The 24316-nt window shown below is 40.8% G+C and overlaps 1 protein-coding gene across 1 annotated transcript in view; it reads left to right on the top strand.

Moving 5' to 3' along the window:
• The first annotated feature begins 17936 nt into the window (after window positions 1-17936).
• The window catches only part of tspan17 (tetraspanin 17), a 38762-nt gene continuing 32382 nt past the window's right edge, over window positions 17937-24316 (top strand). Inside the window, exon 1 of the mRNA XM_084332442.1 lies at window positions 17937-18439. Coding sequence (XP_084188568.1) covers window positions 18347-18439 — 93 coding nt within the window. The 5' untranslated portion in view covers window positions 17937-18346. The remainder of the gene's footprint in view (window positions 18440-24316) is intronic.

Raw genomic sequence — 24316 nt, 5'->3', positions numbered from 1 at the left:
GGTTTTTAAAACCCAATGTGTGATCCAAATGTAAACACAAGGGCAGCCCCACCACAAAAACAAAATAGCAATGGAGACATGTTTTTATTGGCTATACCCTTATGTGGTGTTAGGGTCTCCAGTGACCCGTTTCAAGGTTATAATATGTAATAACTACCATGTAGTTGATTTAATTAGAACAAGGCTTTATGATATCCTCCACAACACATTATAAGCACAGCAAAACTATGTTTCACCATTTTGAAAATTCTGAAGGTATCTGTAGAAAAAAAGGTACGACTGTGGTGTTAGGGTCATTCTTGACCCGGCAAGGTAAAACTATACTATAAAAATACTAAATATAAATAAATAAAATAATAATAAATATACTAAACTTTTTTTCAGAAGTTATTCTAATATTGTTCTATTATAGTCAGAAAACATTATTATCTATGGATTTCACATTTAGTATATTATGATTGAACAACCTCATTTTCATCTTAAAAATAAGGGACATGATGTGTCTCGCGGGCCATACAATCAAATTACAATGGGATTATATGGTTATGAATGCATATAATGTTAGTTAGGATGTAGTATTAACTATATTGAGTGATACTCCTTTCTTTTTAGTGGTCAGGACTGAGTTAGACCCCGGGTCAACATTGACCCGCTAACAACGGTCAGTGGTGCCAATTCCTAACACAACATGAGGGTTAACTGAGGTAGACAAGGATAACTAACACTATTAGACAACATGTAAATATGACTGAGTTTGTGATACAAGAACTAACACTAAACAATATAGGTACATATGACTGCACTCTTGATACAAGGACTAACAATAGACAACAGGTAAATATGACCACCAAACCACCCTTACCTGCACCCTTCTTTACACTGTTATTTTTTATCATATTTATATTCAGATAAAATTGTATTGCCTATATTTATTGTCTTTCTACTATGACCCTGCCCATACCCCCCCCCCCCATGTTGCTATGACGCACACATTTCCCCAAGGGAATGAGTAAAGGAATATCTTATCTTATCTTAGGTTTTATTTATTTAATAAAACAGTTTTGTGACTGTAAAAGGCATGTTTATGTTGGCAATATGGAGTAAAATAGATATATATATTCTGTTTTATGCTTGCATTCACGAAAGTTCCAACAAGCCTATCTTCCATCTACAGATTAAACACGAAAGAATGTCAATTTATACAAATACCCCATACCCCATATTTATATGGTGAAAGAAATAATGCATTGGGGCTTTACAGTGCCTGCAGTGTTTATGTACAGCTTCCTCCCTTGATTCCATACTATATTCTCACAATGAGTCATACCTTCCTGTATGGCACAGTGCCAAGACTCCTCGGCTCCGGTCGTCATCTAATGATAATCACCTGTTCTCTGATTGTTACCACCTGTTGTTGATGACCAAGATGTCAGTGATGGAACAGACCTATATATGAATATACAGTATTGCATAGTTCTATATGAGTTTTGAGACCAAAAGCTCACAGCATCAATAGTATTTGATCCGTCATCAAGATAAATCCTGGGGGATTGCAGGCAACGTTTTTGATCTTCCGCTGGCCTTTATTTTCATTGTTCAACATCAAGATATCAACATCATCACAAGCACCAATTTCTTTCTTTCTTTCTTTATTCACTTTTACAGTGAATTGGAGACCAAAGCTGCACTTCATTACAAGTTCATAGACTGCCATCTGTAGGACTGAAAAGACAAATGAATCTGGCTCTGCTTAATTGTGTGTAGTAGACTGTCTCTCTGGCTGATCCTTTAAATATATGTATTGAATTGGAAGTGCTGTTGTTGAATTTGTTGATTTCTCTTTATAGGTATCCTATTTATACAAAAATAAAAATAAAAAAATAATACACATTCTAATGTATTATTGTAGCAAGTTACAGTAACAACATACAGATGTTATGTAGAATTTCTAGCCAAGGCTAATTTGCTACCTTTGTTCCTGGTTTGGCTTTTCTACTTAAACGTGGTCATTACATCATTACCAAAGGTAAACTAATTAAAATGAGCACATAATCATTCTTTACATGATCATACAATAATTACAATAATTACATCACATTACAGTAATTTACATGTATGTGTGAATGTGTGTGTGTTCCCTGATTCATGGCAATATGAGTATGTGCATAATGTTTATGGGTGTGTTATTTCTATTTATTTTCTTCTGCTTGACAAGCATTGACTCCCAGTCGTGCTGCTTTGCGCTGTTTTTATAAAAATTTTACTTTCGCCGATACAAAACATAAATACGTGTCACTTGGGCAGCAATACATGTTTCATTTGGGCAGCAACTCATGTGTCATTTGGGCAGCAACTCACGTGTCATTTGGGCAGCAACTCATGTGTCATTTGGGCAGCAACTCATGTGTCATTTGGGCAGCAACTCACGTGTCATTTGGGCAGCAACTCATGTGTCATTTGGGCAGCAACACACGTTTCATTTGGGCAGCAACTCACTTGTCATTTGGGCAGAAACACATGTTTAATTTGGGCAGCAACACACGTTTCATTTGGGCAGCAACACACGTTTCATTTGGGCAGCAACACACGTTTCATTTGGGCATAAATAAATATAAATATAAATAAATATATTATGTATATAATACGTAAATATATTACGCATGGCTATAACATAATTGTATGTACCTTTGTTCCTGTGGTCGGGATTATTACTTTATTTATGTTTTCTGATGAGACCGTGTTGTTAATTTGGCCAGAAACACATGTGTCATTTGGGCAGCAACTCATGTGTCATTTGGGCAGCCACACATTTAATTTGGGCAGCAACACACGTTTCATTTGGGCAGCAACACACGTTTCATTTGGGCAGCAATTGTTTAATTTGGGCAGAAACACACGTGTCATTTGGGCAGCAACACATGTTTAATTTGGGCAGCAACACACGTGTCATTTGGGCAGCAACACATGTTTAATTTGGACAGCAACACACGTGTCATTTGGGCAGCAACACATGTTTAATTTGGGCAGCAACACACGTGTCATTTGGGCAGCAACACATGTTTAATTTGGGCAGCAACACACGTGTCATTTGGGCAGCAACACATGTTTAATTTGGACAGCAACACATGTGTCATTTGGGCAGCAAGACACGTTTAATTTGGGCAGCAACTCATGTGTCATTTGGGCAGCAACACACATTTCATTTGGGCAGCAACTCACTTGTCATTTTGGCAGCAACATACATTTCATTTGGGCAGCAACACACGTTTAATTTGGGCAGCAACTCACTTGTCATTTGGGCAGCAACACACATTTCATTTGGGCAGCAACTCATGTGTCATTTCAACACACATTTCATTTGGACAGCAACTCACTTGTCATTTGGGCAGCAACACACATTTCATTTGGACAGCAACTCACTTGTCATTTGGGCAGCAACACACATTTCATTTGGGCAGCAACTCATGTGTCATTTCAACACACATTTCATTTGGGCAGCAACTCACGTGTCATTTGGGCAGCAACTCACATTTAATTTTGGCAGCAACTCACGTGTCATTTCAATTTGGCCAGCAACACACGTTTCATTTGGGCAGCAACACACGTTTAATTTGGGCAGCAACACACGTTTCATTTGGGCAGCAACACACGTTTAATTTGGGCAGCAACACACGTTTAATTTGGGCAGCAACACACGTTTAATTTGGGCAGCAACACACGTTTAATTTGGGCAGCAACACACGTTTAATTTGGGCAGCAACACATGTTTAATTTGGCCAGCAACACATGTTTAATTTGGGTAGCAACACATGTTTAATTTGGGCAGCAACACACGTTTAATTTGGGCAGCAACACATGCATGTTTAATTTGGGCAGCAACACACGTTTCATTTGGGCAGCAACACACATTTTACTATTATGTACTTTGCTACTATATTTGATACTACTATCTACTATGTACTATGCTACTATGTTTTTAATAATATCTACTATCTACTATGCTACTATGTCTATACTACTATCTACTATGTACTATGCTACTATGTTTTCACTACTATCTACTATGTACTTTGCTACTTTGCTTATACTACTATGTACTTTGCTACTATGCCTATATTAATAATAATAATAATAATAATAATAATAATAATAATAATAATAATAATAATAATAATTAATAATAATAATAATAATAATAATAATAATAATAATAATAATAATAATAATAATAATAATAATAATAATAATAATAATAATAATAATAATAATAATAGATTGAATTTGTAATGCACTTTTTGTTCGCTGGGATCCCAACGTGCTACACTACAGGGTTAAAATATAGTTAAAAAAAAATGCAATAGTTTTTAGTAAAACAAATAAAATAAAATACAGAATAAAAATAAGATAAAAATAGAACATAGTTAATTAAAAACATAGTATAAACAGACAATTTAAAAACAACAGCACAAGAACATTTTAATAAAAAGCTAACAGTCAAAGGCCTTTTTGAACAGGTAGGTTTTCAGGCCTGCTTTAAAAGAGTCCAGGCTCTTTTTGTAGTTGATCCGGGATGAGACGGGGAGCCAGTGTAGTGAGTGGAGGATGGGGGTTATGTGATCGTGTTTACGGACTCTCATCAGGATCCTCGCAGCGCTGTTCTGGATGTATTGCAGCTTTTGGATGCTCTTGCCAGGAATCCCGATGAAGAGTCCGTTACAGTAGTCCAGTCTTGAGGAGATAAAGGCATGGACAAGCTTCTCTGCATCTGACAGGGTTAGAGTGGGACGGAGTTTTGATATATTTTTTAGGTGATAGAATGAGGTCTTGCAGAGGTGTTTTATGTGGATGTTGAAGGTCAGGTGGGGGTCAAATCGAACCCCCAGATTTGTGACTGAGGGGGAGAGGGGGATTACCTGGCCGTCAAAGGTAAGATGTGATATGGATGAAGACTGAACCTGCAGGGGTGCCAATTAGAAGTGCCTCGGTTTTTTTGCTGTTTAGTTGGAGGAAGTTGCTCTTCATCCATGTCTTTATCTCCCCAAGACAGGTGGTGAGGCATGACAGAGCTGCAGAGGGGTTTGGGGCCGTTACTATATACTATGTACTATGCTACTATACCTATACTACTATCTACTATGCTAATATGCATATATTACTATCTACTATGTACTATGCTACTATGTCTATATTACTATCTACTATATACTATGCTACTATATCTATACTACTATCTACTATGTATGTACTATATTACTATGTCTAAACTACTATCTAGTATGTGTTATGCAACTATGTCTATACTACTACCTAAGCAAAACAGAATTGCTCCACCTGCCGGCCAAATCCTCCCCCCTAACCGACCTTTCAATCACAGTCGAGAATGCAGCTGTGACTGCGTCCCCGACCGCCAAGAACCTTTGTGTTGTCCTCGACGACCAGTTGAACTTCTCTGCTCACATCGCAGCGACGACCAGAACCTGCCGATTCCTCCTGAGCAACGTCAGAAGGATCCGCCCCTTCCTGACAAAAGAAGCCACCCAACTCCTCGTCCAATCAACAGTCATCTCCCGCCTCGACTACTGCAATGCACTGCTCGCTGGCCTCCCGGCCACTGCCACTAAGCCTCTTCAACTCATTCAGAACGCAGCGGCCCGCCTGATCTCAAACCTACCGAAGTCGGCCCATGTCACCCCACTTCTTAGGGACCTGCACTGGCTCCCCATTGCTGCACGAATCCGCTTCAAGGCCCTCAACCTAGCATACCGTGTGGCAAAGGCAACCGCTCCCGCCTACCTCCGGTCAATGGTCTCTAACTACACACCCTCAAGACCCCTACGCTCTGCATCTTCTGGCCGCCTCAGACCTACTCCTATCCAAGCTCCGGGAGGGTCATCAAAGAGAAGTCGCCTATTCTCAGTCCTTGCCCCACAATGGTGGAATGAACTACCCACCCCAGTTAGGACAGCCGAATCACGTCCAATCTTTCGCCGTCGACTAAAGACGCACTTCTTCAACCATTATCTGAATTAAAAAAAAAAAACAATAAAAAAAAAATCTAACCCTAACTAACCGTACTGTCATGCACTTGTCCTAATAAACTAACCTACACTGTAGCACTCAACACTTTGATGAACATTGTTGCTCAGCTGATAGAGTTGTGCCCTTCCTGATGGCTTGTCGTACAGAACTTGTAAGTCGCTTTGGATAAAAGCGTCAGCTAAATGACTAAATGTAAATGTAAATGTAAATGTACTATCTACTATGTACTATGCTACTATGTCTATACTACTATCTATTATGTACTATGCTACTATGTCTATACTACTATGCTACTATTGAGAGCACATTAGTCCAGTCTTAGCTGCTTTACACTGGCTTCCTGTAACATTTAGAATTGACTTTAAGGTCCTTCTCCTTACATACAAAGCTCTAAATGGACAGGGACCTAGCTACATCGCCAACTCTCTAATAAATTACACACCAGCAAGAACACTGCGATCATCAGCTGCTGGACTACTAGAGGCTCCCAGAAACAGTCAAAAGAGGATCGGTAATGCAGCCTTTATCAACTATGCCCCAAAACTGTGGAACAAACTACCCCAAAACATCAGAGAAGCCAACTCGCTAGACATCTTTAAGAGACAGCTTAAAACCTATCTCTTTGCTCAGGCATTTCACTGTGGGGTAATGCAGGCAAATATCTGAAGATAGATATCTGCTACCACCTAGTGGCAAGGGGAAATATTATTATAGAAACATCAGGGATATCCTGACACAAATTGTACTTACCTGCACTATTCTTACCCTGCCTACTTTTATACACTGCCTATCAAATTCCTGTGTCGGTTATCACACTTTTTACTTCTTACTGATGACTATTTTTAAACTGAATCATTTTAAACTATTTTTATTATTTGTATTACTGAATCAAACTGTAAACAGAGCTATATTCTTACCCTACCTACTTTCATACACTTCCAATGAAATTCATATGTATGTTAGAGTGATGCTCTGTTGTGAGGAGAAGATGACTTTTGACCTAAATCTAGCAAAGTTGTTTACCATTCCAGTTAGGTACATCGTGCCAAGGTTGATTCTAACTGGGCCATTTTCATCTGCTTGAACAATCTTATCACACTTTTTACTGTAACCTTGCTATTTAAATTTTTTATTTTTATGCTCGCTTATGCCTGTATTTTTTACTGTTGTTGTATGTCCGTTCTATTGTATAATTTTTAGACTATTTTTAAACTTAATCATTTTAAACAATTTTATTATTTGTATTACTGAATAGAGAGCCTATTAGGATGTTAGATCCTAATGTGAAACACTGTGATTTACCATACCTTGAGTTGCTATGCTCGCTCATGCCTGGATTTTGTACTGTTGAGAAGCACTTTGAACTGCAACCTCTGTATGAAAAGTGCTATACAAATAAAGTTATTATTATTATGTCTATACTACTATCTACTATGCTAATATGTCTATACTACTATCTACTATGTATTATGCTACTATACCTATACTACTATCTACTATGTACTATGCTACTATGTCTATACTACTATCTACTATGTCTATACTATCTAATATGCTTCTATGGCTATACAACTACATACTATGCTAATATGTCTATACTACTCTCATCTATGCTACTATGTCTATACTACTATCTACTATGTACTATGCTACTATGTCTATACTACTATGTACTATGCGTCTATGTACAGTATATACTACTACCTACTATGCTACTATGTCTATACTACTATCTACTATGTACTATGCTACTATGTCTATACTACTATCTACTATGTACTATGCTACTATACCTATACTACTATCTACTATGTACTATGCTACTATGTCTATACTACTATCTACTATGCTACTATGTCTATACTATCTAATATGCTTCTATGTCTATACTACTACCTACTATGCTACTATGTCTATACTACTATGTGCTATGCTACTATGTCTATACGACTACATACTATGCTAATATGTCTATACTACTATCTACTATGTACTATGCTATTATGTCTATACTACTATCTAATGTACTATGCTACTATGTCTATACTACTATCTAATGTATTATACTACTATGTTGATACTACTATGTAATATGCAACTATGCCTATACTACTATGTTGATACTATATATGTACTATGCAACTATGCCTATACTGTACTACTACCTACTATACTACTATGCCTATACTACTACCTACTACACTACTATTGATTGATTGAAAACTTTATTAACAGATTGCAGAATGGGTACAATACAGTACAGCTCAATACACACAATTGTTAAGGGGATGCAGACCAGAGAAAGACTTTCGTCTTGTTTACATCAGGGTCCCCCATTTTCAATTCATCAGGACATATATGACATACATGACATACAGATAGACAGTACTGCTACATCTTTTTTTGTATTTTATTTTTTTATTATTTTTTAAACAAACACATAAACAAACATACAACACACGATTAGATATACAAGCATTGTTAACAGTGCACATCAAATTAAATCACAGTTTAAATAAATGTCTTATACAAGATATGCCCCTAATACCTGCTATCTATTCCCCTACACACATATGCTCTTGCTCGCACCCCCCACCCTGGACCCCCCAATGGATAATCCATCCATTATCATTCGCTCCTAACCAGACACTACCATTATATGCTAGCTTTTATTCTCTCCACCACTTCTAACCACATTGTCAATTTGGATTCATTGAGACCCAAAATTCTTGCTGTAGATATTTCTAGATAAATCACATCGAGATATGTAAGAATCCAGACCTTTCGGCACATTTTTTCCGGTTGAATCCATCGTGATGCTATCAGTTTTTTATATGTTTTATAGTATCACTGTAATACCAGATAAAACCAATCTCTTTAGCTGTGGATGTACTGCATACTCAAAAACATCATTCAGCAGTAATACAGAGGGGTGTACAGGTATATTCAGAATTAAGAGATTTGATAATTGCTGGGTCACTTCTTTCCAGAATATCTTAACTGGTGGGCAGTCCCAGTACATGTGCATAAATGTCCCCTCGTCCCCATTTGTACATAAGGAGCATTTGGAGTCTTGTTTAAGACCCATTCTGTTCAGTCTTATAGGAGTCAAGTATGTCCTATGAATATAGTTAAGATTGATTTGTTGATGGTCCGGGTTCCTTGATGCAAGTCGAACATTTGCCCAGGCTTCTTGCCAATCAAAATCTATTTCCAGGTCTGGTATATCCCTCCTCCAAATAGAGTCTAGGTGGAGGGTTTCATACGAGGCCGTTAGTAATTGATGATAAAAATCTGATACAAAACCTCTCGATGTCTCTCTTTCATAGAAAAAATTGTGGTATCTGTGGTGTGCAATTGGTATCCTTAATGGAACACTGTGAGACTTCAAACATAACAATAATTGTGCGTAAAAAAAATATGTGGAACCGGTGAGATTAAATTTTTTTTCTATTTCATCATAACTACAAATACCCTGTTTGTTGAAAACATCTCCTAATGTATGTATGCCTTGCTGTTCCCATCTAGGGAATCTTATAGGTCGTTTTCCAATCAGGAGTGCATTGTTATTGAATAAGGGAGTATGATTATGCCATTTATGTGGGTTAGAATATTTTTTTTGTGTTTCACGCCATATCCGGATTGCATGTGTAATTATGGGGCCAAATTTCAGTTCGCATTGCTTAATTGATATTTTGGTGTATACTATGTCCTGCAGTCTCTGTGGTGCTACTATATTTACTTCTAAATTTCTCCAGGATACTGATGCTTGGGGTTCAAACCAGGTTGTCAGTGGTCTTAAAGTGTACGCCTTAAAATAGTGGAAACATTTTGGAATTGCCATCCCTCCGTCGGCTTTGTTTCTCTGTGCGGTGGATCTTTTTATACGTGGTGGTTTGTTATTCCAAATAAATTTATATGCGGAAGAGTGTAATTTTTTTGGAGGGGGTAACGGAAGCATTGAGCTGATGAAGTTGATTCTAGGTAAGACATCCATCTTAACTATTGAAACCTGTGCCTGTACTGAGTTTTTAAGTTTTGACCACCTGTCAAAGTCGTATTTGATTTTATTTTGGATTTCTATGTAATTGTGTTTCACCGTTTGGCTTATGGTAGGGAATACTTCAACTCCCAAACATCTAAAGTGTTTAACCATTGGTATTTCTTCTGGAAGACTTGTATTCTTTGCAGGGGCGTTCAGTGGAAGGAAAGCCGACTTTGGCCAGTTTATCTTAAATCCCGATAGGTCGCCAAAGTCATTAATCAACTTGAGAAGATGAGGCATTGCGGTGTTAGGGTTTTGCATGAACAGTATTACGTCGTCCGCATATAGACTAATTTTGTGTTGTGTGCCCTTGATTACGATTGGTTCTATGAGTTGGGATTGTCTTATATATTGTGCTAAAGGTTCTAGTGATAAATCGAATAGTCCGGGACTAAGAGGGCAACCCTGTCTAGAAGAGCGTGATACCGGAAATATTCCGGAGGTGATTATACCTGTTGTAATCATGGCCGATGGGTCTTTGTATAATACTTTAATCATATCAATTAATCCTTTTCCTAACCCCATCCTTTCTAATACTGCCCATAGATACGACCATTCCAGCCTATCAAAAGCTTTCATTGCATCCAGGGACAGCATCGCCTTGGGTGTGGTGTCGTCCTTGCTGGCATCTAGTACGTATAGTAATCGTCTTATGTTGTCAGTGATCAAACGGTTTCTTATGAAGCCAGTTTGATCCAGATGAACTAAAGACGTCATATGCTTTTGAAGTCTGATGGCTAATACCTTAGAGAACAGTTTGATATCGGTTCCGAGGAGGCTTAAGGGTCTATAACTACCGCACTCGGTGGGGTCTTTGTCTTTTTTAAGGAGGACTGTTATGAGTGCAATATTGTCGTTCTTATGAAAGTTCCCCTCCTTGACTGAGTATAAAATCATATTAAGTAATAGGGGTCCAATTATGTCCCAACATGAGAGGTACATTTCTGGTGGGATACCGTCTCTTCCAGGAGCCCTACCACTTTGCATTTCGGATATGGCCTTCCTGAGTTCCTCTAGTGTGATTGGTGTTTCTAACTGTTTAGCATCATCCTCTGAAAGTTTGGGGAGGTTAATTTGATTAAGATATGTGTCCATTTTGTTTTGATCGAAGGTCGTTTCTGATTTATACAAGTTGGAGTAGAATTCTTTGAATGTCGCGTTTATTTCTTTGGTGTCTGTTACAAGTCCTTGTTGTGCTTTAATGTCAAGTCAAGTCAAGAGTTTTAATTGTCACGGCATACAGGTATACAATGAAATGCGGGTGGTCTTGCCCGCAACGATGTGCAATACAGTGGTACATATAATAGAATCAAAAAGAAAAAACAACATTGTGCAGTAAACAGGTAACAGGTAACATGGAGTGACATCTCGGTATCTGTACATAGTTATTTACAGAGCATATGGGACATGCTAGTTAGCTTTGGTAGTGCAATACACTGTTCCTGTTATTCTAATTTAAAGTGTCCTTTCCTTTGGCCATAAGTGTGCGTGTGTGCGACATGAGTGTGTGCCCGCTCATGTTAAAGTGTTAAGTGGCTGCTCGTGTGTGAGCGTGCACAGTGTGCGTGTCGTGTGTGTGTTCATGTGTGCTTGTGTGTGGATAGTTCAATGTTCTGAGCACTCAATGTTCATTGTTCATGGCTCTGATGGCCTGGGGGAAGAAGCTGAGCCTAAGCCGCTCTGTCCTAGTAGCTGGGGTTCGCAGGCGTCTGCCTGACCTCAGCAGCTGAAACAGGCTGTTATTGGGGTGGTGAGGGTCTTCATTATCCTGCAGGCTCTGGATTTGCACCTCTTGTTGTATAGAACTTGCAGGGGGGGTAGTGCAATACCCGTGGTACGCTCGGCTGAGCGCACCACTCTCTGTAGGGCCTTCTTGTCCTGTGCCGTGCTGTTTCCATACCAGGCAGTGATGTTTCCGGTCAGGATGCTCTCTACAGCTCCTGAGTAGAAGGACTGGAGTATCTTCCCAGATACTCTGAACTTCCTTAACTGTCTCAGGTGGTAGAGGCGCTGTTTTGCCTTCTTTACTACTGTGTCTATGTGTGTTGACCATGTCAGGTCCTCTGAGATGTGGACCCCCAGGTACTTAAAGCTGCTCACCCTGTCCATGGTAGCCCCGTTAATCATCAGTGGTGTGTGCGTCTCCTGCTGTCCTCTCCTATAATCCACGATCAGCTCCTTGGTTTTACCAATGTTCAGGAGCAGGCTGTTGTCCTGGCACCAGCGTTCCAGTACCTCAACCTCCTCCCGGTAGGCCTTCTCGTCGTTGTCCGAGATCAGCCCCACCACCACCGTGTCGTCTGCGAACTTCACTATGGAGTTGGAGCTGAACTTGGCCACACAGTCGTGTGTGTAGAGTGAGTACAGCAGGGGGCTCAGAACACAGCCCTGGGGGGACCCGATGCTCAGGGTGATGGTGTTGGAGGTCTGACCCCCCACCCTGACTGCCTGGGGTCTTTCGCTCAGAAAGTCCAGTACCCAGGCGCTCAGGGCGGAGCTCAGACCTAGCTCGATCAGCTTGTCCACCAGTCTGGTGGGGACTATGGTGTTGAACGCTGAGCTGTAGTCAATGAACAACAGTCTCACATAGCCCCCCTTCTGACGGTCAAGGTGCGAGAGGGTGCTGTGCAGTACCTGGGTGACCGCGTCGTCGGTGGACCTGTTTGTCCTGTATGCAAATTGCATAGGATCCATATCACTGGGGAGGGAGGCACAAATGTGGTCCTTGACCAGCCTCTCGAAACATTTCATGACCACAGAGGTGAGTGCCACCGGTCTGTAGTCATTTGGACATGTTGGGGAGGGTTTCTTCGGTACAGGGATGATGGTAGACATCTTGAAGCAGGCAGGGACCACTGACTCCGCCAGGGATTGATTAAATATGGCGGTGAACACTGGGGCCAGCTGGTTGGCACAGGACTTGAGTATGCGTCCTGTTATGCCATCTGGGCCAGCAGCCTTCCTGGTGTTCACCTGCATAAATGCTCTTCTCACACTGTGTTCCGACAACGAGAGAGCGTCCCCGCCCCCCCCGCGGTTGCCCCCCCCCCTCCACAACAGCCGGCGCGCCAGTGACGTCACTAGCCGGAGAGCCGGCAGCGCCACTGTCTACACCAAACCGAGCGTAGAAGATGTTGAGCTTGTCCGCGAGGGAGGCGTCGTCGCTCCCAATTGAGGATGGGGAGTTATATCTGCAAATTTTGTGTTAACTCTTAATCGCGTAGCTAGTAGGTGACTTGGTTTGGAACCTTGAGAGTAATGCTGTTGTCTTGTGCTACGTATCTGTACTTCAGATTGTCTGTAAATGGCGTTAATCTCTATTTTTAGTAAATTAACTTGAGATTCCAGTCGAGCCGAGTCGTTATATTGTAAAGAAGTAAATAATGTAGAGTAAAGCGTTTCTAATTCCGCCAGTTTTGAGCATCGATTCTTGCGTATTTTGGATGAAAAACTATCCGTGAAATCCTTGATCATTCCCTTTACCGACATCCATAATATTCTAGGGTCCGGCACCGAGTTCACATTCTCTGGTAGGAATACTGAAAGAGCTTCTTTGAGTTGTGTAATGAATTCCTTGTTATTCAGCAGTGTTGTGTTAAAGCGCCATCTTGGGGCTCGGGATGATAGTACACCAAATGATCCTTTTAGGAGTAAATAACAGTGATCTGATAATGCATTGGGTACCATCTCCACTTCATAGTTATCAAATAGTCTCGGTGTTGCGAAAACATAATCTATTCTGGAGAGTGTTTTATGTCTTGCTGATCGACAAGAGTACTTCCGGTCGTGGGGTTGAGTGATCGCCATAGATCATTTACACCTGTATTCTTTGCCCAATCCTTTAACGCATTAGATGACTTTTTTTGTTCGTTGGAAAAGTTGGGATAAGATTTATCCAACCCAGGGTCCCAAATGGCATTAAAATCCGCACCAATTATAAATGAGTATTCTGGAAGGTTTAACATTTCCCTAGTGAGTGCAGTGTAGAAATTAGTTTCGTATAGATTTGGGGCATATACCGCTACCAACGCTATTTTCCTATTCTTGTGTATAATCTTAGCTATGGTTATCCGACCATCTGCATCAGACCATACTCCCTTCAATTCAATATTCAATTTCCGTTTCACGACTATAGCAACTCCACGGGTTCTCGTTCCAAAGGAAGAGTGACTAATGTTATGGTATGTGTTGTCCGCTAACGTAGCTTTGTCTCCCACTAAAATGTGCGTTTCGCTTAAGAGAGCTGTTTGTTTTTCATTAATGTGAGCACGCTTTTGCGTTTATGTTGATTATTTATTCCCCCAGTGTTCCAGATCATTATATTCAAACTAGCCATAATCTATACATATTGATTTGTATTTGTTGGTAATATTTCTGGAGTGCGAATTCACAATGGATTTACATCCCACTGTTGAGGTCCCGTTGAGAGCCGAGCATAAAAACATACATATATATACAAAAAAAAACCTGATCCCCCCTCCCTTACAGAGTCGTACAAGGTACCTATTTGATACCTCCTTCGCGTACAACTTCTTCCTTTCCTGCACCTCCGGTCTGCCCAGAATGAGCAATTTATCCTAAGCTTTCCTATGTATACCATAGAATCTATGTTTTTAATTCTAATTTAATAGAATGTCACCTGTGACCAAGCCTCTCTCCCGTTAATGTAATTATAACAGAATGAAAATTATACCTCAATTGGTATACTCATTTAAACCTATTTTTTTCCCTTTTTTTTTTAACCTTCTATTAACATTTATTGGTTAGAACATTTCAGAATAAAGAAATAAAGAATAAGAAATAGTGATGTTTAGAATTAGATATCGAAAACCCATATAATCCGGGAATATCTACTTCATTTTTTTTGTTTTTAAAATACCTTTGCATGTTTACACATCTAAACGACAAGGAGAATTTTAAATATTTGTATGCAGATCGTCCCCCGTAATGCGTGATCATTAATCTGTTATGGTGGTCGTTGTTCTTCACATCTATTTCCTGACCAAGTCTCATATCGTTGTTATTTCACGGGGCCATCAATGAAAAAGATATTGTATTCCAGAGTGCTGTCCGCCGCTCGTGACTTGCAGATTGATGTTTTAATGTTCCAGTACATGCCTCGTGCCATAGAACAATAACAATCCAGTATATTCCAGAATATTCCGTTATGACTCATAGCCTTCATGTAAGAAAAATAGAGTCGAAAATTCTAGAATGTTCCAAAATGGTCGGTATCAAATCGAGACCTGCATATTACCGTGAATCTATATATATAATGGTGTTTAGCGTTTTATATCAAATTACTTATTACTCATTGTTGTCAAAAGCTTGTATGTTGCCGTACAGTACTGCTACATCTATACATCTATGACATACCAGATTTGCAAATACAGTACTGTTTGTGATACAAAAAGGGTCAAGAAAAGAGAGTATATACATTTGACGTAAAAACTGTACATTGGGGGAGGTTGGGTAAGTGGGGTGGGGTTGGGTGGGGGGGGGGGGCTGTACATTGGAGGTGGTTGGGTTTAAGTTTAAGTTTAAGTTTATTTGGATCCCCATTAGCCACAGCAGTGCTGGGGCTATTCTTCCTGGGGTCCTGGGTGGGTGGGGGGGGGGTGGGTAAGAGGGGTGGGTGGGGAACTGTACAAGCAAAACTGTACATTGGAATATTGACAAAACCATACTTGGTCATTTACTGTACATTGGAGGGGGTTGCGTTAGGACATTTACAGGGGCCAGTTTCGAATTGCAGTCTCCCGTAGGTGTTCTTTGAGAGTGGTTTTGAAAGTGGGTAGTGATTCACATTCCTTTACAGCTTTGGGTAGGGCGTTCCACATTGATGTGGCATAATTGCAAAACGTGTTTAGTCCCTTGTTTGAGCCGAATCTGGGTTTAACATGATTTGTGGAGCTCCCTCTGGTGTTGTGATCGTGGTATTCACTGACCTTTGGGAAGTATTTTGACATGTACATGGGTACCTTGGTCGTGTAGTGTATCTTGTAGACCAGGCCCATTGCAAGTTGCTGTACTCTGTCGTCTACTCTAAGCCATCCTAGGTTGTCAAAGTGGGCAGGGGTGAGGTGGGTTCTAGGAGTAAGGTCAAGCAGTAGTCTGACCAGTTTGTTTTGAGATGTTTGTAATTTTGTTTTTAGCGCCTTTGAGGTGCTTTGGTACCATGAGGTGCAAGCATAGTCGTAGTACCCTTGAATAAGTGCTCCTGCCAGAGTCTTCAGGGTATTCTTGTTTACCAGAGAGGAGATCCGGTACAAGAATCTAGTTCGTTGGTTGACTTTTTTTATTACATTGGATGCCATTTTGTCACTATGCCTATGCTACTACCTACTATGCATATAATACTACTACTATGCCTATACTACTACCTACTACACTACTATGACTATACTACTACCTACTATACTACTATGCCTATAATACTACACTACTATGCCTATACTACTACTACCTACTATACTACTACCTACTACACTACTATGACTATACTACTACCTACTATACTACTATGCCTATAATACTACACTACTATGCCTATACTACTACTACCTACTATACTACTACCTACTACACTACTATGCCTATACTACTACCTACTATACTACTACCTACTATACTACTATGCACTCAAGGTTGGCTCTGCTAGATGAACAATACAACTTCCCCTTAGCTGCCAGTTGAGAGTTGTACTCCTCCTGCTTACTTGTTGTACACAATTAGTATGTCACGTTGGATAAAAGCATCAGCTAAATTACTAAATATAAATGTAGTTCTCTTTCTTCCAGTATGGCTGCCTGTAACCATTGGTAACCACTTTCTAAATAAAATGCCTGTTTCTGTACAGTGGCAAACTAAAAAGTAAAACACTGCAAAAGCATAATATTACTGATTCAAATGTATTGTCATTATACAGCACAAGTACAGTACAACGAAAATAAGTTTAACAAAACAACGGTTACAGACAGCCATGTTGGAAGAAAAAAGAACTACACAAACATCCGTGCGTGGCCTCTTATTATAGAACGCCCTACCCAAAGCTGTAAAGGAATGTGAATCCCTACCCACATTCAAAACCGCTCTAAAAGAGCACCTACGGGAGGCTGCAATTCGAAACTGGCCACCGTAAATGTCCAAACCCCCCCACCCCCTCCTAATAGACAGTCTCCTCCCCTCCAATGTACAGTTTCTACGTCAAATGTATATACACTCTTTTCTGGACACTTTTTGTATCACAAACAGTACTGCATTTGCAAATCTGGTATGTCATAAATGTATAGATGTAGCAGTACTGTCTATCTGTATGTCGTGTGTGTCATATATGTTATGATGAATTGAAAATGGGGGACCCTGATGTAAACAAGACAAACGTCTTTCTCTGGTCTGCATCCCCTTAACAATTGTATGTATTGAGCCGTACTGTATTGTACCCATTCTGCAATCTGTTAAATAAAGTTTTCATTCATCCTTCATTCAACAAAACAAAACACAGTTCTCGTTGTCCTGCCGGTCCTGAGAGCGCCGCTGGCTCTGCGGTCCTGATACGATGAATTGAAAATGGGGGACCCTGATGTAAACAAGACGAAAGTCTTTCTCTGGTCTGCATCCCCATAACAATTGTATGTATTGAGCTGTACTGTACTGTACCCATTGCAATCTGTTAATAAAGTTTTCAATCAATCAATCAATCCTGCAGCTGCATACTATGCCTCCATGTGATGTGGAGAAGAGAAGCAGCCACTAGATGTCGCTGTTAAGGCAGAACGACCACACAGTGCAGCAGTTAGTTGTGCGTTTCCTCGTTTGACAGCAGCAGGGCTCGTTGTGGAGCAGAGAGAACAACAAGGATGGAACTAAAGCAACCAGAGACCGATGCCACCATGGAGAGACAAACCTACAGTAGCTGTGTATTTAGCTGGAATAAAACCTAAACTGATCGCGATCTCAGTCCACGCTACCGATTCAACGTCAGTTTACCGGATAATATCGATTGAACTGCAGATGAATACCTGTCGCCTGATTCAGAAGTGTCTCTGGATTTGTTGTTGTTAGCAGCTAACATTAGCTAGCCATTCAACTTAACGTTAGCTAGTTGACTAACGCTACTGCTAACAGTTGATGTCTTGTTGCTAATGGAGCCAGCTAACTTTAGCCCGAGTGCTTCAGAAACAGCTAAGCTATCGAAGTGCATCGATTAGACTAACTAGTTAGCTAGCATCGAGGCTAGCTGAGCCCCTGCTCTAAGGGAGAATGAGTAGGAAACACCATGATGATCACTTTAAAGGGGCTGAAGTGAGCTGCTGCGTCAAGTACTTTTTATTCGGATTCAACATCATATTTTGGGTGAGTAATGTGTTTTAATTATACTTTGATCAACGTTTCCTGACTTGATCAGCCAGTGTTCAGTTTGATAGTAGTGATACTTGCCAGGGGACTTACTAATAATGTGATAACGTTGAGTAACAGAGGGACCAAGTAGATATAATCATTTTTACACATCTGTACTAGATACTATATCTACTATCTAGTCTATATCTCCCTACCTACTCTTACTAGTTACACTGCTGGCCAGTATGACCTATTACCATAATGTCTTTATATCTATCACTGCACATACTAATACTACAACTCTGTACATACATCTGATTAGCACTATTACTCAGTCAGTAGTACTAATTTATATATTTTATATATCCAGTTGAATCACTTGTTTATTGCTATTGCACTTTACTGTTACATTTGCACTCTGGTTGAATGCCAAACTTATTTTCGTTTGTACTGTACTTGTGCTGTGTATAATGACAATACATTTTAATCTAAATCTAATAATTGGGGAATGTTTGATAGTTTCATGACTTGACAAGCCAAGGTGTTCAGTTTGATAATAATACTTGATAACGTTGAGTAACAGAGGGGCCAACCAAGTACTGTAGAGTAGACCTACCACTCTCCTGCCCTTTATGTGTGTGTGTGTGTGTGTGTGTGTGTGTGTGTGTGTGTGTGTGTGTGGGTTTGTTTGATTGTCCTGTCGCCACTTGCAAACTGACCACAACCTTCAGTACACCCAGGCTAATAATAAGACTGATGATGTGTCTGGACTTGCTTTTCTCATCACTCCCAGTTGACCTCATCATCAGTGTGGGTTGTCCTGTAGTCACTGGTCAGCCACAGGCCTCTGCAACCTCTGAGTCAGTAGCAAGACCACGATCAAATCAGGGACCTTTGGTCCAAAATGTGTTACTCGACTCTGAGTGTTATTTTGACCTTCATGCCACCAGGACCACCGTAGTCGTCGACCTCAGCTGTGTGTGTGATGTAGCAGGATGTGGTTTAGAGAGCGTAGTGGTGGAGAGGAGTTCTACTAGGTCTCCTCTCTGTCTGCTGAGGCTACGCTGGTTTACACGTCCCCTGTCATGTCTCTCCCTCGCGCTTTCAATAGTTCACCACAGCCCGAAACTACCGTTTAATTTAGTCCTGAACTGAGGAAGAACCTTCCCAATTCCTGCCCTTTTTCACATACAAACCCAGAGACTGTCCCTAAATCTGTTTTGTACCATCCCAGCCAGGCTGAGGCACAACTTTTATTGTCCCCTGGGGGCGTCCCTGTCTGCCCCCCCCCCCCACCCCATGTGAAAAGTCCCAGTGTTCCCTTTGACCACATAGCCCCTAAACCCCCACTCTGTTACTGCATGGCTCTGTCACCTCTATGTGCCTCTGTCCCACTGGCGTGGTGTTGCTGTGTGTCGCTGGGTGAAGGAATGGTCTGTGTGGCCCCAGAGGATCTTCTTCCCACACACTGTCTCGGGGAACGGGCCACACGGGCCTGAATGAACCCAGCCCTCCTCTTTTCAAGCACCCCTTTCATTCACCATCACTGCTATTGTGCTCTGGCCCTGCGTGACGCCATTGTTTCACATGCACATTATACACACACGCGCACACACACACACACACACACACACACACACACACACACACACACACACACACACACACACACACACACACACACACACACACACACACACACACACACACACACACACACACACACACACACACACACACACACACACACACACACACACACACACACACACACACACACACACCACACACACACACACACACACACACACACACACACACACAAAGAGAGCTGGTGAAAACAAAAGATGGAGGGAGCATTGGGTGTTTTTTCCCCTCTCAGATGCTTGCCCTGCCAGGCCCATCAGCCAGATGGGATCCACACGCACGTGGCTCTCCTCCTCCTCCTCCTCCTCCTCCTCCTCCTCCTCCTCCTCCTCCTCCTCCTCCTCCACCTTTGCCACCTCTCTGCACCCTCATTCCACAGCGCAATACACTCCTTGTGAAATTTGGGAATATCACACACACACACGCCCGCTACGATTATTGCACAATCGTAGCGTGCATGTCCGCATTTCACTGTATGCCCTGGTATGACTCTTGAATCTACAAATCTTGAAACACACACACACACTGACTCTACTGTACCTCTGTGTAGTGTGAGATATAGAAGCGCTGCCCTTTGTTATAAAGAATGTCTGCAATTAAATCCGGCTGCACGTTATTATGAACCAGATCCCATATGGAGAGAGCGCTCTGTGTTGCAATTTGACAAGTCAGTCAACCAGGCATGATTGAGTCATAGGCCTGAGGCTTCTCCAACCTTGTGTCTCTGTGTTATGTCATGCTTTCTGTGTCTTCCTACACCCTAACCCCCACCTAGAGAAGGAGGCCCATCTCCCGGCTCCCTCTGAGCCCAAGGAACAAGTCCCGACTTGCACCACGTTTCCGTTAGTGATCCCCAAGAGACGGGCTCTGTGTGGTGAAACTGGAATTGTGCGACATTTCATTGCAAACCTTTATTTACACTCGAAAGTACAGTAACATATAAGCTACTGGAAGATAGGCAGAAAGCTGTTGAAAGGGAGGTTTCGAGGAAGGAGAAAGCATGGAGAGGATAGAGGGAGTCTTGAAAATGATGATGATAAGCCAATGGATGGATGTCCGCTAACTTTTTCCATTTCATTTCAAACATTTAAAGGCAACTGAGGTTTCCCTCATTTACAGTCACGGTGGTGAGTGTACATACAGAAAGCAAAAAAAACAAACATAAAATCATAACCATAAGACAACATACTCATGTGCTTTGATCTCCACAGATGAAACCTCTTTATGTTTGTCGTTTGTGTTATCGTTGAGTTTAAAAATGCAGCCTAAATGAAGGATATAAGTGCTTTGGATGAGTATTGTGAGCAGCAGAGTATGTTATATAGAGTACAGCGACGGAGCGACTAGTCCATGTGAAGGATTCCAGTACTCAAGCTTGTTGTTGACAGCCGTGAACAACACACCTCATTCCTCACATCCACCTCATTAATCACATTTTCCGCGTGAGCTGCTGGGATGTTTGGGGGCTTTGCAGGCTGTAATTAAGAGCTGGTTGAGCTGTAACTGAGTTGCTGACTTGGCTGGATGCAGCCTGTGTTATTAGCCAGCTCGGCTTAACTCTGTAGCCCAGAGTTCTACTGTAATAGGTTGTTCCAATCAGAACCGCTCCACTCCGGACTCTTATCTCAGTTGTCTCTCGTTCAAAGTAATGGGTCAGCAAATTGTATATATATGTTTATTAATATGCATAACATGCAATACCAATGTTTAGAGAAGTTTGGGAGGTGGGGGAAGAGAATGTTGTGTTCTGGGGCTGGGCGGTCATGACATGGATCCATGCACAGGTAGTTTTTGCGATACCGCCGTCAAAGGTAGAGTTTTTAAAATCCTAATAATCACGATAATTTAGTTTGATATTGAAAGTATGATTTATTAAACTTGATTACTCATTGATTTGAGAAGATCAGACGACGACTGAATTACAGTAGTTTCACATTTCTTCTCGACCAAAGGCTGCCTTTCTGTCTCTACAAGTTACCAAAGACATTTCAAAATAACTCCCTCCTCCCTCTCAACACGAGATGAAACTACTGTAATTGAGGGGGGAGGAGGCGTGGAGTGCACTGCTGTGAAGGAAGGGTGAGCTGTGTTTACAACACAAGACAAAATGAGAGCAACGCGGCATGGGGCAGAATAATTGTTTTATCTGGATTATCTTGTTTTCATGATTGTGGGAAAACAAAATCATAATTGGGGATTAAGGGGATTAAATTGAAACTCGATTAATCCCCTAGCCCTACTATATTATATATATATATATACTAGGGCTGTACCGAATGTCATTTTTTTAACATTCGAAGCTTCGAATGTATATATCTATTCTATTCTATAAAAAAAAAAATTACTTCAAATATATATTTTTTTAAACTAAATCCTCAATTTGAATAAAGTGATTAATCTGATTAAATTTGTATTTTTCTTTTATTAAATCAACTTTCTTTAACACTTTCAGTCCGTGTTTTCCTTTTTACCCCCTTGAATGCCCAAATCCACTCCAATGTTAACGTTAATATCGCCTAATCTATGTTTTAAATTATGGCTATGTGTCTAATCTGCCCGTCGCTTATCAAAGACTCATTTACCAGTCAACATTGTCAAAGCAGATTGTTTTTTTATCGCTTCATTTCCGTTTGATAGCATTTTGAAAATCACTTGTTTTTGCGGAAAAAACAACCCATTCTATGATAATCGCCTTTTACTGGAATATTCTAGAACGTTGTCATTTGTCTGCCTATTTATGAATAGTTTTCAAATAAACGCTAGATAATCGATAGTATATGTGTGCGCACGCACACTCGTGCCGCGCGCTGATAATCGCTGCTCTTATTTCCTGATGGCTTTTACAGTCAAAACAGCTATATCACATATAGGGGAAACGCTTATATATCCGTGAAAATGAGTCTGATTATCCTAAGACTGATAACATAGATTCCTTACCTGAGATCAGATGGTATCCAAATGGATTATTCCAATTCCTGATCACCATTCGAAAAAATCGATCATTGTATTGATCAACCGTGTATACAGTAGAACAGATAATCCCCGCTGCTCTTCAGGCTCCGGAGTGATGCCGGTCGATGTCGGCTGCATGAGTGAGAAGTAAAATGTGGAGTCAGAAATCCTTTCTCCCATTCACTTTCATTGAGTCTAATCCAAAAGGGTGATTTACCATCTGGGAGACGATAGGGGGCGCTTTTTTCACATCTGAGAGCCTGGGGTGACTGGATCTCCAACGGTAGGCTCGCTTGATGCAATATGATTTCAGATCGCTAATAAAAAAAAAAAACGAATAAAACGAATATTCTCGTGATGGGCATTCAACCCGGGGGGTAATAACCAGAGAAAAGCCGTGAGTGGCATTCAAAGTGTTAACACTTTCTATGCCACGAGGTGGCGCCAGAGTTAGCGCTTCAATGCCACCATCCACTTTAATGTTATCGTTAATATCGCCTAATCTATGTTTTAAATTATGGCTATGTGTCTAATCTGCCCGTCGCTTATCAAATAATCCTTTTCCAGTCAGTGCTGTCAAGGCAGATTGGTTTTTTATCGCTTCATTTCCGTTTTGAGAGCATTTTGAAAAGCACCCGTTTTGAGGTAAAAAACAGTCCATTCTGGGGCATTCTATGAAAATCGTCTTTTACTGGAATATTCCAGAACGTTGATATTTGTCGGCCTATTTATGAATCGTTTTCAAATAAACGCTAGATGATCAATATTATACGTACACGCACGCCCATTCGAGGCGCGCGCTGATAATAGCCGTGTTCATTTCCTCATGGATTTTTTCAGTAAAACCGATAGAGGACATTTCACAAAACAGCCTATATCTTCATCAAAATGAGTCTGATTATCCTAACACTGATAACATAGATTCCTTACCTGACATCAGATGGTATCCAACTGGTAAATTCCAATTCCTGATCTCCATTCGAAAAAATCGATAAGTGTATAGATCCAATGTGTGTACAGTGTAACACATGATTCCGCGGGGCTGAGAGCCCCATGAATGAACCCTGGTACTCCGGCTGCATGGGTGGACTGGAAAATGTGGAGTACAGGATTTTTCATTGAGTCCATTCCAAAATCCCTTATGTCATCTGGGAGACGATAGGGGGCGCTTTTTCCCACATCTGATCGCCGGCGGCACTCGGGTATACTAGGGTAGGCTCGCGTGATGCAATATGATTTCAGATCGCTAAAAAAAAAAAAATCAGAGAAATCTCGTGAGTGGCTTTCAACGAG

The sequence above is a fragment of the Notolepis coatsorum genome (genome assembly GCF_963971535.1).
Source record: "Notolepis coatsorum genome assembly, chromosome: 16".
NCBI lineage: Eukaryota > Metazoa > Chordata > Actinopteri > Aulopiformes > Paralepididae > Notolepis > Notolepis coatsorum.
Note: the sequence above shows the minus strand (reverse complement) of the source record. Positions and strands in the feature narration are given on the sequence as shown.